We start from the raw sequence: 17646 nt of genomic DNA, 5'->3' as shown, positions 1-17646 counted from the left end.
GAGAGATGGCAGGGCTAAGAAAAGCGTCACACGTGCCTCATGACCTTTAGCATCTTTTCTTTTTTTTTTATTCGAGTGCGCCGCTTGTTTAGTGTGATCGCACGTGCACGCGTGGAGAATTCACGGCCTCCCGCGGCGATCTCTGTAACGACTGAGTGTGCCATGTTCAAATCAGCCAATGGCTGATAGACAGACTTTTTACGGGTGATTTGTGAGCGTTTGTCATTTGCAGAGAAAAGAGAAAGCAATTTTTAGCTGACTTTGATCATTTATTGTGAATTCCAGGCCACGTGCTGCGCTATAATATTTGGCTCGTGTGTGGTAAGGAGCCTCTACTACTGACCGGCAGCGTTTTCTGACCTTGCTCAAAAAGTGTTGCAGGGCCCTTTTAAAATAATCAAAGTAGAAGTTCGCTTTCTTTGAAAAAAACATCAATTTCAACAGTGGCAACATATGTTAAGGTAACTTAAGATAGTGTTTTATACAACAAACGGGAAATATGTGAGAGCAAGTGAATGAACTTGCAGAACACTGTGGGGCTTCTCGTGTAATACTTTGCATGAAAAGCAGAATTTCATTCTAGCACTTGGAGAATAGGGGCAAGTGCAAGTCGTAACTAAAACAACACAAAGTAAACATGAAGCATGTTGCATTAAAGTTACAATCAAATTGATGATTCATTCAATGACCTAGACATTCTTCATACATCTTGACACAGCAGGCAGAGTCTGAGTGACAAATTAATAAAGCAGCTAACTGACATTTGTCATCAGAAAGAGGCCATAACTGTGTACCAAATAGCAAAAGTGTAAAGAATGTGAGCTTCACTAGAAATGATCATTTTTGCTGTGTTAGAAATTGCATACTTAATGTAACGAGTAACTGGATTGCTGTCATTAACTACTACAGACTGGAACATGTGATCTGAGGCTATGTTTCCTGCGAAAGCAGGAGTATAGGTTTCTGTAAAACTGCACGTCCCACGAATGTTTGCTGTTGGGTGTACAATACAGTGCTGAACGTCAACTGCTGACGCTTGTATGCTTTATGTTTTCTGGCAATACCTATATGGCAGTACTAAACCTGTCTAGCGTAACTAAGTACTCTATCAAAACTTCCACTTTTGCACTTTTGAACATAAAAACATCAATTACTAATGTATAATATGATCATGACTGATTGATCATTCTTTCTGAACTGTTTCACGGGAATGTCAGCCCTGGAACAGCTGTGTGGTATTACGCATCTGAAAGCATAACCAATTATTTGCCTTAGCATTGCTCGAATGCAGAAGAAAGTTACTGATCGTGAAAATGAAGACAGCGCAAAATATGTAAATGAGGAGTAGACCCTGTAACATCAATGATGAACAGACTCGTCTACATCAAGTAGCTGTCCTCGAAACTTGCTAAGCTGAGTCAGTCATAAGACAGCGATTTATTTCACTGTCTCAACAACAGTTTGTGTAGCAAACATCACCTTTGAGCACAGAAGATATATCTTGATGTTCAGCAATTAAGGTTCATTCTATGTCTCGCACCATTCCTCGAGCAAGAATGAAAGCAGGTTGCCCAGACAGCACGATAGATGTACCGCACACTTCTTCTGTAGCTGGTGGTTAGAGCCTTGTAGCCTGTGAACTATGGCACTTTTGAACCTCTCATATTATCTGGCGTTTAACGTCCCAAAACCCCATTATGATTATGAGATACACCGTAGTGGAAGGCTCCGGAAATTTTGACTATTTGGGGTTCTTTGACATGCACATAAATCTAGGCACACGAGCCTCGAACATTTTTGCTTTCATCAAGAATGCAGTCGCCACAGCCGGGATCAGATCCCACAACCTTCAGGTTAATAGTGCCATAACCACTAGACTATTGCAGCAGGGCCACCCTTCCATTCCCCTCCTCCTGACATGTTCAGTTTCTGGGTGGCAGTTGTGAGTCTTTTTCCAACATTGTTTGTGCAATCACCCTTTTCTCCACAAGAAAACTTCCATAAACATCCAATTCTGATTTGACTGACATAAGCTTGGCTTCCCCCATTCAAAAAAATGTTGCAAACTGCCGCAGAGGAGTGGCATAGAGTCCTCTTCCATATCCTGATTGCTGCCTAAGTATCAATCATGGGGCTGAGCAGGGTTGACTTTTTCTCAGACACACGCATCTGAAAAGACATGCCAGATTTCATCCTCTCCATTCTCCAATGCCTCATTCGAGTGTTCCAAAGTCCAAGTGTGTTACAAGTCGTAGGTGCCAAATATTTGTACAGAAAGAGGGAAAGTACAGTTTTGGCAAGTAAAAAAAAACGAGTTCACAAAAAAAAGTGTCATGAACAGCAGTGCTGAAACTATTGCCATCAATACGGGCAGTGAGTAAAGTGACAAGATGACTCTGTCTGTCGACCTGGAATTTCTCCTTGACCTCCTTATTATTACTTGTTCTCTAGTGTCCATCTTGGATCAAGTTCATGATTCCCATTACATCAAGTTGCTGCGCAGTCACACTATTACACACAAATGCAGGAGGACAAATGTACACACCCTTGCAGCTTATCTGTCAAGAGCTTTGTGTGTGGAGGGAGTGGATGTTTGCAGTGTGAAACATCATCTTTGGTCCCCATATAGCGACCACAAGCACAAGATTACCCCACCCCCCATATGTCCTACATTCACAACAGTGGCATGCGGTCGTGTATTATCTCGTTACAGGGCTACCTTGTCACCTACACAGCAAAGAGATAATAGAGACATTAAAAAGATAAAATAGACATTCTTGAAAGCCTTAGCTCTTACAAACTCTTTTTCTTTGTTTGAAAGGAGCCCCACAAAGTATTACGAGAAGAGAATGAACCATGTATTCTCACATGTAAGACTAGCCTTAGGGCAGTGCCTGTACGCCTATTTTGGCAGCTCCAATTAAGAGCTGCATTTAGTTTATAGATATAATTATATTGCTACAATTAACAATCAGTACATTTCCAAATTTTGACCATGACAATAACAGATTTACTTTTCTACACCAACATTGATGAGCACAGTTCATCTAGTATCAGCTCGCAACTACTCCCACACAACCATGCCTCTGCAAAAACCTAATACTTTGTCCATACCTCTCTTCCCTCTGAACCCACTTCTCCCCTCTCACAGACCTTTAATTGTGCTCCGTGCATTAAACGGCCTGCTTTTAATTCCTTCCTCTCAACCTTAGCAAGTAGACAAGCAAACCTTGGCATAGCGAGGAACTATCAAGTATGCAACACAATGAACCTAAACTGTCCATTGCCAATATTAGCATGTAAGAAATAGTATATGCCTGTTACAAATATGGGGCAAATTGATATTATTAGGGCGGACGCAATTTAGTAACAATGAGGTATGAAGCTGTGAACTATGTCCCTTTGGCCAACAAAGCAGTACTACCTTCCTGTCTCAGAACGTCATATTTATCGTTTCATTAGTTAATCACTTGTTGGCAAAGGAGTGCCCTCTAAAGTGTCCGTCGTTTTCCAAGCTCTAGCTTTATATATGTTAGAATGTGTAGAATGCACGCTGAAAAGTTGCAGCATACCTGCGTCTCTAACACTACTTCACATACCAAAAGAAAACAAAAATTGTTGCAGTATGCCATATCGTGGCGTATTTAGTCTCTGTATTTGCTCTTTTTCTTATTTCTGTCCTTCACTCATATTTATATATTTTCAGTCTTGTGTGTAACAAAGGTGGACCATTACTAAGGCCTAGATCTGTCCATAGGCACTTTTAGAAATGATTGAATGAGTGAAGTAACTAACTGAAAATTAGTTAATTTATTTAAAGAGCCCCACATGACTTTCCATGCTGTAATAGGCTTGAAATAGCCAGCAATTTTCCGTCTAGAAAGGTTCTCTTATTTTTCCATACGACGGTAGACTGAATGCACCCCTGTTAACATGAATTTCACTAGCAGGAATGCACTGAACATGCCATAACAAAGTGATTACGTGCTCACACGGATTCGAACCCTTACTCATAAAAAGCACTCTGATATAAATATGACCAACATTTGGCTGATATCACATTAAAATTCTGATTACTTAATGAAGAGAGGTTCAAGCACGATAGAAGTTAACTGTCACCTGACAATTAGTGCCAAGCGACGACTTTGTATCTACAATGCTTGAAATCTTAATGATCGAGAAGCAAGCATGCGTACCACGTCGCCCAGATCGATTCTCTCAAACTTGAAGCTGCTCAGGTATGCAGGCAGGGAAGAACGCACGCTCGGCTCGATTGTCTCGAGAATAAGGTCCTTGACGTAGTCGCCTACAAAGGGCCAGAATTGGCACAGTATCTGTAAAGAACGATGAGAAAAATTTAGTGAGCAGCGATCTACTGTTTGGTGTAGCAGCAAAACAGAAACGGCACACAAGCAACTACGACACAGCTGATTATTAAATCAGCCGCTACACATAAGCTAGGCCAAGGTTGTGTCTTCACACCTTTGTTTCTTTAACCAGAAAGGCACAGTCATGCCTTGATGACTTCTTGTATGCACATGCCGAGTGCCTGTAATCACATGTACATATTTTTGATCCAGAGTCGACTAAAGCATTGTTGAAAGCTAGAGCGTGTGTGTTTGTTCATTCCTGCCGCGTGGAGTCATATAAGTTCTGCCCTTAACACTGAATATGACTAACAGGAAACTACAGTCCAAGTATGCAAATTCCAATAAACTTGTTTCATAAACAGCATGTAATTCATGGAGGCTATAAACACTTCTCTCAACACACATGCTCACAGCTAAAAGTAATGCTTTGCATTTGAAGGAAAGATGCACATAGGCATCACATAAACCTCTGTGAAATTAAGCCATACAATTTCATGGCTTATGTACCCCTTCTTGGCATGCACAATGCATACGCATTACTAAGATGATACTGCACATTTGAACCTCCTAAACTACTGATGGAGAAAAGTGATACACTTATATGACCAGCAAGGTGCGCCTCATACAACACATACAAATGTGCACCAATATTATTGCATTGTAGTAAATGAAACACACCACCAACACAAAGAACAAAGAAAATGACACCAAGAGCCCCGCATCATCGTTTCTTTTTCTCTTCCCTTCTGTTAGTGCCGAGTTTGACATGCTAACACGAAATATATTCAACCAGGAAACCTTGTAGTCCTAATTAAAATAAACAATTCAATATAACCTTATGGCCACAAGCTTTGACAGTAATGGATGGTGTTCTTCTATAGAAAGCTTCACAGATAAAAGCTACCACACTTCAAGTCATGCCGATTGAGACATGTACAAATTTATTATGTAATTATTAGAATTATATGTCAGATATCATCAAACTGTACGTCCTTTACAGAAACAAAGGCTTGTTACAGAGGCACGCAGTAAGCACGACCTTGTGCCAGCTTTCCAGTGTAGTGTTCATTTCTTCATATCTTATTCCGCATTTAAATTAGCAGAAACAATAAACTGATAAGGAACACAAAAAAAATATGAGGACTTGTGCTGCTTATCGTCTAATTATTTTTGCTCATTTATCTCAACCAGTACTACACGACCAATAAGCACAAAAATTAATTCTGCTCTCCTATTACTGGCTAAGGTACTCAGCTGCTGATCCGCAGGTCGCGAGATCGAATCTCGGCTGCGGCGGCTGCATTTTCGATGGAGGCAAAAATGCTATAGGCCCGTGTGCCCAGATTTGGGTGCAGGTTAAAGAACCCCAGGTGGTTGAAATTTCCAGAGCCCTCTACTACGGCATCTATCATAATCATATGGTGGTCTTGGGACATTGAGCCCCACATATCTATCTATCAATCTCTTATTACTGCTTTTAACCCTATAAAGCACCACATGTCACCTACGCTAAGTCAATTTTAACATCTCACAACCATCATATCACTTCTGCCTGTGATATTGGTGTACTGATACTGTATATAGTTTTCACTGTATGTACTCCTTTCGGTTACAGTGTGTACAAATTGAGACACCAACTTCAATGGCACATCACGCACCGTGTGTTCTATCAAACGGCTTGAAGATTAGTGTGAACACTTGTGCAGGCCCCTTGAGTGCAGTGATGTTCCGTGCAGGGAATTTTTCCTTTTTTGGGGAATTTTCACCAGTCATTTTGAGCCAAAGGGGAAAAGGGAATCTGTGATATTGCAGAGAATTTCAGAAATGGTTAGACTTTCCTATGACGACCAATAATTAACGGTCACAGTGTGCCTTCACCTGCTGTAATCAATACTGGCACATGCACCACGCAAGCAAAGCCCTTGAGATTTCTTTTTGATATTTACACAGAGCGATTTCTAGTTCACTACTGGTGTTAGACTTGAACCCACAATTTGCAGTGTACTAACAGTATATGAATTAATAAAGTCACGCTTTTGTTCTGCAACAGTGGAGGGGCTAGTCATAATTTCAAAAGTTGCCGATATGTCAGACACGTGTAATTATAGTATGTGTGTGCGTGGATGGGGGCAGAAATTAGTTTTCTTGTGCAGGGAAATATGCTGGGAATTTCGTCAACATTTGCAAAGAAAAATCTCTGAAACAAAAAATTTTCATGTCTCTGAATGAGAATTCTGTGCCGTAGTACGGAACATCACTGCCTGAGTGGACATATGGTGATCATTTAACTTCATTATCATGTGTATTGCTGCAGAGGATCAGTTTGCTGGACGCACTACCATTTTAGACGATTGATCCACGCGATGCGTTCCAAGACCGACGTGAAAAGTTTTTTTTTCTTCGCTCAAAACAAATCTAACGAAAAAACAAACTGTGCGTGCGTTTCGAGCCTAATAGTGCATTCTTTTTATGGAGGTACTGAAGATGACTGGTGGCAAAATAATTAGATATTTAGTTACAAACCCATTAACTTTTATTACCAGAACTCTCACGGAACAGCATTTTCCTACGTTTTTTTACTTGAAATGAAATAATGAGTTCCTTGGAATTATGCCACACGAACTTAACTTGTTTCTGACAGCACATCATAATTCGTGACTGGAGGGGTATAGTATCTTTTACATTTATTATTCTATAAAGCGTATCTCTGGAGTGTGTTTTTCTTGCACATAAATGTTTTGTTCTTGCCCTCGCACGTTTTGCTTTGTTTCTTTCGACGTCTTTTAATGCCTATTTTATCTAATTTCCACATTGTAATACAGGATTCACCATGTCTTGTACCATTTTGAGGTGCTTGTTTACTGCTGCCACATGCCCCCTGAACACAATGTTCTAGACATTGAAAATATTTCCAAATAAGTATAAAGGAAGTCGCAAACAATTTTTATGGTACCCGCTTTTCCTATCGTAACAGGAAGCTTGTAGGTCAGTGCATCAACTGATGCAACAGTAATGTTAAAAACTGCACTATTTACAAATAATAAGGTACAGCTGTTAAAACGGTGAGTCAATCAGGTGTTTTTGCACTGACAACCGGATATCTGTCTCAGCAGCAGCTGTGCTTGACAGCATAAAAAAGAAAAATTAATTGTTCTGTCACTTCTCCATGCCGCTTTCACAGCTGCACGTGCTGCAGCGTTTTTAGAAATATTGCAATGCCCTGGAACTTCCTGAAACACTCTCGTGTGATCCACTGCACTGGATTTTCTGCGCTTTTTAAGTCACTCATAGAACAAGATTGAACAGTTACTTTTAAGGAGTTGCCGCAAATTGAACAAACAAGAAAATCAGCATTTGCCATGGCATCAGGCTAGTGTCACCATACATGCTATAGCTGCTTGATAATGGCGTTAAACAGGTTGCCACTGAATAAACTATGTGCAGTGTTCCCATTCTTGTGTGAGCATTGTTACACCCCTAGCCGAAGACCATGGGCAAGCCATATCCATGGCATCAGCAACGCAGTGTTAGCTTTGGCGGATATAATGCAGTTTTGTTTCGTGTACTTCCCAACTGTACTATAAAGTGCGAATTGTCCTACTGCTCCTTTAATTTTAGTGGCGTTCGGACTTTTTGGGGTTAAGCAAGTAACTTTGATAACACAGCTTGGTGAATGCGGTGCATGCAAGAAAAAATCCTCTAAAAATGATATAACTGAAGTCAAAACAAAGTTTTGCTCAGATAACCACATAAAATAAACGACGATGAGATGAACACACAGACTGGCATTTACAGTAACGTATGAAAGAAACGTGGCTAAGTAAAGCATTTTCTCTGACAATTTGTTTTATAACTGATAAGTTTAGAACAGAAACACTGCTATCTTATACTCCTTGGTTATCAATCAACTCACCTAATAATGTGTTTAAAGCATTTTGCTAGAGAGGAATAAGTCAGAAATAATGCATGTGCAAGTGAATATTAGAATAGAGACCTTTGGCTTCTCAGTTTACAAAACTCAACATCACTGTATTTGGTTTCTCCTTAGTTTTTCTGTTTTGCTTTGAATGAATGAATGAATGAATGTTTACTTTTTCAAGCTTCTCATGACAAAAATCCGCTCAAACATCAAACTTAAAATCACAGAGTCCCCTCAACATTTACTCTACCAGAAACTTCGATGCCGGTGGCCACACATGATGTTTGCAGTCCAACTCAAGATGTTTGTATAACTCATATGCTGTGCAAGTCACCTTATACATACTAAATCCATCAGCTTTCAGACTACCACTATCTTTGAAACAACAAAATCGCTTATTTTGTATTTGGTGAGAAGTGCAAATTAAAACAAATATGTACTATAAAGACAGTATGAGCATTTTATTTTCAGTAAAAGACAAGAACTCATGACAAGTACTTGTTCATGATGAAAAAAGAGAAGCACTTCCGTTGACCTAATACAATTCAGACAGCTGAGTTTATCCGAGTGAAGCCCATTACAAGTGAAAAAATATATATACAACCATGGCCATCGTTAAGCAGCTCTGATTTCTCAACACTGGGACCTTTAAAACACAACTGCATTAGCATCCATTCTAAACAGCAAATTTATCTTTTGCCTAAAGTGACTATGCTAAAAGAGTTTTCATTCGATGGAGGCGAAAACATTGTAGGCCCGTGGGCTCAGATTTTGGTGCACGTTAAAGAACCCCAGGTTCGTCTTTCATAATAACGGCGCCTTTCACAATCATATGGTGGTTTTGGGACGTTAACCCCACATATCCATCAATCAATCAAAGAGTTTTCATGCTGAAGCATAGCATGAGACAAACAAGGTCAGAGAAAGATACACAAGGACAAATGCATTTAACAAGTGGTTCTATTTATTTGCAAACAACATACTATTACAACACACAAACCTGGACAAAACCTCCCAGGAACCCATCTCAGGTGCACACAGCAACATCTGAACTGTCCGGATTTTACAGATATGTGTGCCTTTGCACACATTTGACTTTGCACTAAAACGCTCGGGAATGCACACCCTGCCTTTACAACACAGTAATTTTATGCAAACACTGCAGTCAGACATCGTGGGACATCTTGGAAGTGTAAAATGATGGACAGATGAGCTAGTCGGTAATTCATATTTGTTCAAAGAAGCCAGAACAAGAATTCCGAGGTAGTACCACACGACAGAAGCGTGGTTCGACATCGTCCGTCTTCCTCGCCCTCGTGCTCTCAGTTGTTAAAACAGATCGAGCAAGTGTTTCGCGTATGCTCAAAGGGGACTGTGCATGTTACCCATCGTTATGTCATATCACTGTGATAAAAGATGTCACTGCATACATTCACTACTAAATAATGAGATGTCACTACTGTCCCCATATCCATAAATTCCTGACAAGTGACTTGTTTGCTGTGTGGGCCTAATATGAATCTTTGAGATGCTTTCCACAAATCTATAAAGGTTAAAGTTTTTTTTCTAAAAAAAATAAAATCACTTTTTAGAAGCTCTAATTCTTGTGTATCTTGCTCTGACTCCCATTCGGCCAAGTTTTAAGATGAATCAACATCAACTAGATAATGCTCAAATAGTGACTGGCTTTAAAATTCAATGAACAGCAGATTATTCTTAATGTGACATCCCAGTCCCCAATACTTAAACCCGCTGTGCTATTATATATTACTACATCATCAGGAGGGCAAGTGGTAGCACAGTGCAAAAAACTCGCCAAAGCTTGTCGGTTTGCAAGCCGTGGTTAACATCGACAAGCAGCATACGACACGTAACCAAAGCCAGCTAAAGTGACATTTTGATGCTGAGGATTATTTCAGTGAACAAACTCTTGAATAATCCAAATGAAAACACCAGGCTTAAAACACAGTTTTCATTATGTCCTCAAATATTTACCACAACCAGTGTAATCTGAAGAAACACAAGCTTGAACTGAAAGTGCAACAGCTTACCTTGTTGACCCACTCGGCTCTCTCTGTATCGGGGAAGAACACCTGCACAACAAAACAACCACCAGCTCAGTTACTTCTGTAATTTTTCTCAGAAAACTTAGACTGCAAAAGATACTGCAAAAAGAAAGGAACACAGACACCACACACTTTTGTGGGAGTGACCAAAATTGTTTAGCCTCGGTACCATACAGTTACGAAAAATTCATGAGCATGGGGCATGCGTTGGAGCCAGTGTTTTGACAAGCGGCCTTGATTTCTTCGAGGCTTCAAGTTGCAGCCTTGAAGAAGACAAGTCCACTTGCCAAAAGGTCTGCTGCAGCACACGTTTTTGAATTTCGCATCGCAGGCTTCCATCTTCCCCCAATTCCTACGATACTGTTATCAACTTTTCAGGAATGTAGAAACAACCCAACATTTTTAGTGGTGCGGATACTTCAGCTGGAAATTTGGGTGACCACAAATTCGATCTTACTTAGAGTTGAATTGGTCATTAGAGTTACCTGTTTGTTCCATGCTTACTAACACTGATTTGTTCTTTTTCTTACAGGAGTATCGGTGCTATATGTTGGGTGATAACTCTATACATTGGATGGTGCTTTGGGATGTTAAACCCCACATTTCAATCAATTCTATACATTGGGAGCGGCACAAAGCTACTTGGCGAGCACAGTAACAATATAACAGCTGTACTAAAATCAAGGCATCGCCACAATTGCAGCAGAAGAGATGCACAGGCGCATGTGCTTACAGGCAAATGTTTACAAGAACTGTTTGTTGGCCTAGTTGGCACTTGCTAAAGAACATTTTTTATATTATCACAAAACAAAACAGGTTTTTTTAGACTTCAGGCGAATGTGGACACTTGACCTATGAAAGAACTGGTGGCAATGAACTCCTTCGTTGTCAGCTCAGTATGACAAGCCCGTTTGTGCATCGTATGACCTATGAGTATGTGCACCCTTTGTCGATCACTGGCATTTCAAAAAATACCACGCAGAGGTTCGAAATAAAGTCATCACCCATAGCGTCTTGAATGTTGCACGATTCTTTTATTTAGAATGACACTTTCATGAAGGCTACCAAGGCGAGTAGTACAGAGATGGAAGTGAAATAAAGCTCTCTGCTTAAAATTATCTGACATTTAATTGCTTACTGCAAATTAGAGCTTGAAAAACTGTTCCTGTCAAGCATGCAGAACCTATTCTACATTCACTTAAGCTTCTAAAAATTTTGTTCACACTCACTCAAAAGCATCAATCTTCATACTCGCACAGTGTTAACATTACAGTCACATTAGATCTGCTTAGTTAAACTAACAAGTATCACTGTGCACCTGAAATATCTTCAGTGTCTGCAAGCTTTCTCTATTATTGTTTTGGCATTTCAACCTAAAGCCCAACAATGGTATTCGTAATGAAGCAAATATAGTAACGGCATGCAAGTATTAGTATTTTGGGTGCCAATCAAATACAAATTGAACGTGACAAGAAACAAGTTGAACACAACTCTGAGAGCACCAAACATGACTTCAAAATTTTTAAAAACCATATATTTTTAAACATACTGCCACGTTCTAATCCCCATCTATACAAAAGCCAGACTTAAGCAACAACGCAACTAGCCAGATATGGTGATCTCCAGTTTATCGAAAGTGTGCTAAAATGTTACTGCTATCATGGGACACTGCTGCTGTTGAGCTGCTGGTATAAAGGTCTCAGCAACCATTTAATTATTTATGCATGGCGCTTGCTTTCGTTGCCTATAAAAGACAAGAGAGTCAGGTGCAAAAGCATTTTCAACGCTTCAAAAAAAAGCAGCAATATTGCAGCTGCTGACATGCATGGCCCATTACCAAGCTGTAAAGATTGCATGCAAACAAATGAGTTACATGCACTGTCACAGGTATGTACTAAAGCGTCTATTATGTGACAGATTGTCACAATTAGCCGTGTAAGCCATTGCATCTGAAATTATGTTTGTATCCTGATTCTGGCCAAGTGTTCATGCGCAACATTGCCAAGGTCACATAAACTTTTCTGAAACTCCCATCGCAAGTAAGATGGATCACATTCTCTTAGAGCACTTACAAAGTGAAGCACAACACATTTGGAGCATCAGTTGGAGTGATGCGAAGTGCTGCCTTCACCAATGAGTAAACGGAGACTGCACTTCAAGGACTCTCTCTTGTGTAGCAGTGTGCAGAGACCTGAGATTTCAGCATAAGATGGCAATCTTGGCTATTTATTAACACTTCACTTTACTTCTGCCACGTGTTCAAACAGGCAAATTTAACCATTTTATGTAGCCTGAGACTACACGCATCTTGTAGTAGTGTTTTCTATATTGCATTGAACCGCAAAATGTCTACTGCGGTTACTGTAGTAGTACAAGAAAACAATCAATAATGTGATGGCCGTGTCTAGCAAAAAGGTGCCCAATGATTCTTCTTATAGTTAAATAAAAACATGTCTCACTTTCAAGAGTAAACTTTCGAACAATGCAAGACAAAGTGACGAAACAATTATTTTTAATGCAGACCCGACACATACGATTCATGACATGCTTTTTTAATGATAACTAAGAGACCAACCATGCTGCTTTCCTTGACATCATGGTCTGCTAGTTATTGTTAATATTGTGTCTAAGCAAGGAAAACGACCTCTTTGGTTTCCACTTCTTCACAATCATTTACCACTATCCATACACAACACACTTCTGTGGCTGCATTATACAATGCATTCGTACTCATGTACTTATGCAAAATATTCGTTCGTACTTATTTGACGATTTTGCTCTTTGGTCTGGGCTCCTGCAGAAGCTAAGCAATCTTCTCGCTATTTAGTACAACGAACGTGCAACTATCTTGGTCACAGTCCTCTTGCTATCTATCCAAGTCCACTTCCACACAACCGGGCGATAATGCCTGCGCACGTACGCGTGTGTGCAACTCAGCTTTAAAGCCGGCGGTCGCGCAGTTTAGCAAACAATGCGTCCGGTAGCATTGTCAGCGTAAACATTTATACTAATACGCTACCACAAAGACCTCTACAACGGAGGATTCCTTATTTCCCGGCTATAAAGCCGGCGCTACCTTTACAACTAAGTAATCTCTGTAACGAAGCAATTATGAAGGTCCTCACGCGAAACATGTCCAGCTGTTGTGCGGACAAGTCAATCTTGTCACACGATGACGCGGGCACCGCGCGAAGGGCGCGCACACACGCGGATACGCGCAAGCACGCACATACAAACACATGGCAGCGTTTGGCAGCTAATGATTTATGGACATCGCACGGGCATGCATGCGGGCTGACTCACACCGCGATAGAAGACCTGCTTTAACGGACTTACCCATGCGGGCAGGTCTTCGATCGTGGCCAGCACGCTGGTCTTCTCGTGGTCGGCACTAGTGATGCCGCTTCGAATGCGCTTCTGCTCGATGTAGTTCTTTTGCGCGACGTAAGAGCCCACCCCTATGAGCAGCCACGCGGGGCTGAGGTTCAACCAACCCATAAGGTATAGGCTCCCCGCGATCAGGATTCCCTTGGCGAATTTGTAGACCAGCGAGCCCAACGTGGTGCGCAATATCTCGCGAGCCTGTTTCACCGGCGCCGGGGGCTTCGAAGAGGGTCTCTCTTCTTCGTGAGGCACCGCCGAAGGAGGAGGCGTCGGAGGACGCTGCCGAGATTCCTGGCCCGGAAGCAACGGCTCGGCGCTGCTGACCTCTTGGGACGACTCCATGATTGACTCGACTCTGTATTGAAACCGACTCACGAATTATTCACAAGTGGAGGTCTTTCGGGGATCACTGGGAGGCCACACCTCTTTGATAGGCGCGCCCTAACGCGTTGCACCACAATAACCACACACGCGCGCGCACCCTTCGACGATCACACCTGACCGATGCGCAGCGGCTTGTTCGCGGGTGGTGGCAGGATGCTTCGCAGCAAGTGGGGGTAAGAATGGGCTAGAAATGAGCAAACTGTCTACGTGTAGAGGAATGGTACGTGCTGGGGATGGTCTACCACTGCATAAGCAAGTAAAGAAAAAGACTATAAACTATCATTCGTGAGGACAACCCTCACGGCAGCGCAGACGACGGGCGCGACGACGACGACTCGCTGCGGAGAAAACGCCAAATTCTCGTCGATGCGTCACAACCACTAATTACGTTTATTCATTCATTTCTCGTCTGCAGTGCAAGTGCAATCAACAAACAAATAGTTCAAAATTGTGCGTCTGAATGCTCTTTATTTTGTTTTGCTTGAATATGTTCTGCGTTGATAAGCGTAACCGAAACTAATCTGGTGCAAGTCAAGTGTGGACTCCTGAATGCGTGCGTACTGGTGTAGACATTCGGAGGCTATGCACATAACATCAGCTTTGACAGAGCTTTTAGATGCTTTATTCATTGTTGCTGCACTAAACGAGGTAATTAGAGCTCGAAGGGTCTGGTCGCGTCGGGAAAAGAGATAATCGTCTAGGATCGTACACTTAAGACCCAGGAATTCACATTCCTTAATCAGCAAAGCCCGCTGCGCAGCAAATGCAGGACGGTGCACTATGAGATGTTCAAGTGTTTCGCAGGAGCCGCAAGCAGCGCACAGTGGACTGTCAACACGCCCTTGACAGTTTAATCGTTCGCGCACCAGCACAGGGCCTCTGGAACGACGAGACAAGCCACAGCCATGAACACGGCGAGGAACGTTGCATTTGCCACATCCCCCCCCCCCTTTTTTTTTTCCCCAAAATCCCACTGCCACACGATTCATGGCCGATCCTCCGTGATTGGTTGAGCCATTACTCTTGGGTCTAATCAACCAACAAACCTCAAGAGGAAGGTATATATCGGTACTCACACCTACGGAGCAGAAACGTGGAGGCTTACAAAGAGACGATGCAGTGAGCCATGGAAAGAAAAATAATAGGTGCAACCTTAAGAGACAGGAAGAGAGCAGAGTGGGTCAGGGAACAAACAGAGGGTTAAGGAAATAGTTGAAATCAAGAAGATGAAATAGACATGGGCTGGGCACGTAGCTCGTAGGCAGGATAAAAGCTGGTCATTAAGGGTAACTGACTGAATTCCCAGAGAAGGAAAGCGCACGAAGGGGAGGCAAAAAGTAAGGTGGGCCGATGAGATTAAGAAGTTCGCAGGTATAACGTAGCAACAAAGAGCATAAGACCGGGTAGATTGGCAGATCATTGGGGGAGGCCTTTGGGTAGAGTGTACTAGAAGTACGTTGTACTTTGGGCCACAGAGGAAGGAAATTTAAGGTCCTTCCTCCGTGCTTTTGGCGTAGTCAGACTGATGATGATAAAGGATGACGCGGTGATGCTTTCGGGCATATGTTTGAATACGCACGCAAAGGCCTATCAATGATGAGCCCTGGCATATGGCAAAACGAAAAAATACACAATTCAGGTTTTTCGAGTGTGCATTCTAAATCGGCGCCTTTGCGTTGCTTAGCTGGGCCAGCTCTGTTCTGAAGTCATCCAAGCTAATTTCAGTTTCCAGCTAGAAGCTGAAAACTGAAACTATGCGGCTTCGTAAATTAGGCCCGAAAATTGCTGCGATTGCTTTTCAGCTTGTACCAGGTATTCAAAGCTGCAAAATTAATGTGCGCAATACGTGCCAGTGAGAAAACATATGCCATCAGATAGTTTTACGATACGCGTCGTCTCCGGTTGTTGAACAGGCACAAATTACAATGGTTCAATTGCACTGCACGTGAAATGTATCATTGCATCTATTGCACATGATAAGTTTACTTTCTATCACATCTATGAGCTGAATTTGATATATGCAATAATTCGTTACATCAAAGCTTGATTGCACACAAGCACTACTGCTTCAATTTCATCATTATCCGCCTCGCAAGTGCGTTGAAGACTCTGCTGCTACATAGCTCTGCAGTCGCCCCTGAGGAAGGAACCAAGTCGCTTTCGAAATGTCGGGTTGCTTTAAAACTTTTGGTTGGAGTCTAAATCATTTTCCAGTTTCATCATTGCAAAAACATAAATATCAAACGATGTGGTAAAGGTTCGTGCTGTGTAAAACCGGAGATTGAAATTCGTTAATTTAATTGGATAGCTATAGCAGCAAAGTGGCACTAATAAGCCAAATTCTCCACACAGCTCAGCAGCACCAGGAGATATACAATCGCCAACCCTTGGGCCTAAGAAAAGGTGATGAGTACTTTACACTTGACAGAATATAGCTTTAGATACTAAACGCAACATGCAGGCCAAGCTGCACTTACTAGTGTCTTCTCTACATTGTAACTTTTTCACTGCACATACATTAATGGAATACACACTTCTGAATCAACCACTCTGCCAGATAATAGACTGTGACTTGGGTGCAAGTGTGTCATCTATTTGAGACAAAGAGCAAGCGCCACTGCAACGCAAACAACGGTATTTATTTACATTTGTACAGAAATTTACAAGTCGCTAAGGAAGCAAATATTTTGGTATAGGCACCGTCGAGAGTTAACAGTGAAATGCAAGCTATGTGCAATTCCCACATCAGAAAAAAAAAAAGAACGAAAGACTTTCAGAAATAATTGCAACAATGCCCGCGAACAGAGCGAGAGAGACTCACAACAATTAAAACAAAAATTTTCGAAACATCACTTTTCGTATTGTCACTAGAATATATTTTCATCCTACAACTAGAAGAATTCGTGACAGGTGAGGACAAAGGGTGGAGGAGGAGCGTACCGCTTGAGCATGAGTGGTTAAATAGAAAGCACATTCAAATCTTGTTAGAAAACAAAACATAACGAGTACTTCCAGACTACAACATGACAAACACAAATGCACAAAGAGGTGTTGAAATAAACAAGGGGGTCTTTTGTTCGGGGACTGGAAATCTCAGACACAAGGTGAAGTTAGGCAAGGTCACGAGATGGCTTCGAAGCACATTCCACAGCTGCACGCCTCATCGACAAAGTGCTGAACGGAAGATTGTTGCACACTGCAAGCCGATTCGTCCAAGTGAGCCAAGGCAAGCAACAAGCATGGCTTTTGGACCGTTCACTGGGATCATCATTCAGATGCGGTAACAAACTCCCCACACCCAGTTGCATGAAAGATCAAGAGGCAACGAATCGCAGAAAGCCGATGCACGAGGCACAGCCCGTTTCAATGGTTTCCTTGGCGACCATCGTCAATAGCAGCCTTGTCAGTCGTGGACACTAACTCTCATCGGAATGTGTAGTCTTATCATTAGCAGGACCAGTGACTTTCAGCTGCAAGTGTGCACACGTTCAAAATAAACCTCTCACATTTTGTGTCGACGTGC

The 17646-nt window shown here is 41.8% G+C and overlaps 1 protein-coding gene across 2 annotated transcripts in view; it reads right to left on the bottom strand.

Moving 5' to 3' along the window:
- Nucleotides 1-14244, bottom strand: part of LOC119172430 (extended synaptotagmin-like protein 2) — an 86453-nt gene extending 72209 nt beyond the window's left edge. For both annotated transcript variants that reach the window (XM_075893798.1, XM_037423534.2), the window contains exons 1-3: nucleotides 13692-14244; nucleotides 10341-10382; nucleotides 4197-4334 (exon numbers count right to left, since the gene is read on the bottom strand). In XM_075893798.1, the coding sequence (XP_075749913.1) occupies nucleotides 4197-4334; nucleotides 10341-10382; nucleotides 13692-14081 (570 nt within the window). In that variant the 5' untranslated portion in view covers nucleotides 14082-14244. The remainder of the gene's footprint in view (nucleotides 1-4196; nucleotides 4335-10340; nucleotides 10383-13691) is intronic.
- Nucleotides 14245-17646: the final 3402 nt, after the last annotated feature.

Source organism: Rhipicephalus microplus, chromosome 4 (genome assembly GCF_043290135.1).
Source record: "Rhipicephalus microplus isolate Deutch F79 chromosome 4, USDA_Rmic, whole genome shotgun sequence".
NCBI lineage: Eukaryota > Metazoa > Arthropoda > Arachnida > Ixodida > Ixodidae > Rhipicephalus > Rhipicephalus microplus.
Note: the sequence above shows the minus strand (reverse complement) of the source record. Positions and strands in the feature narration are given on the sequence as shown.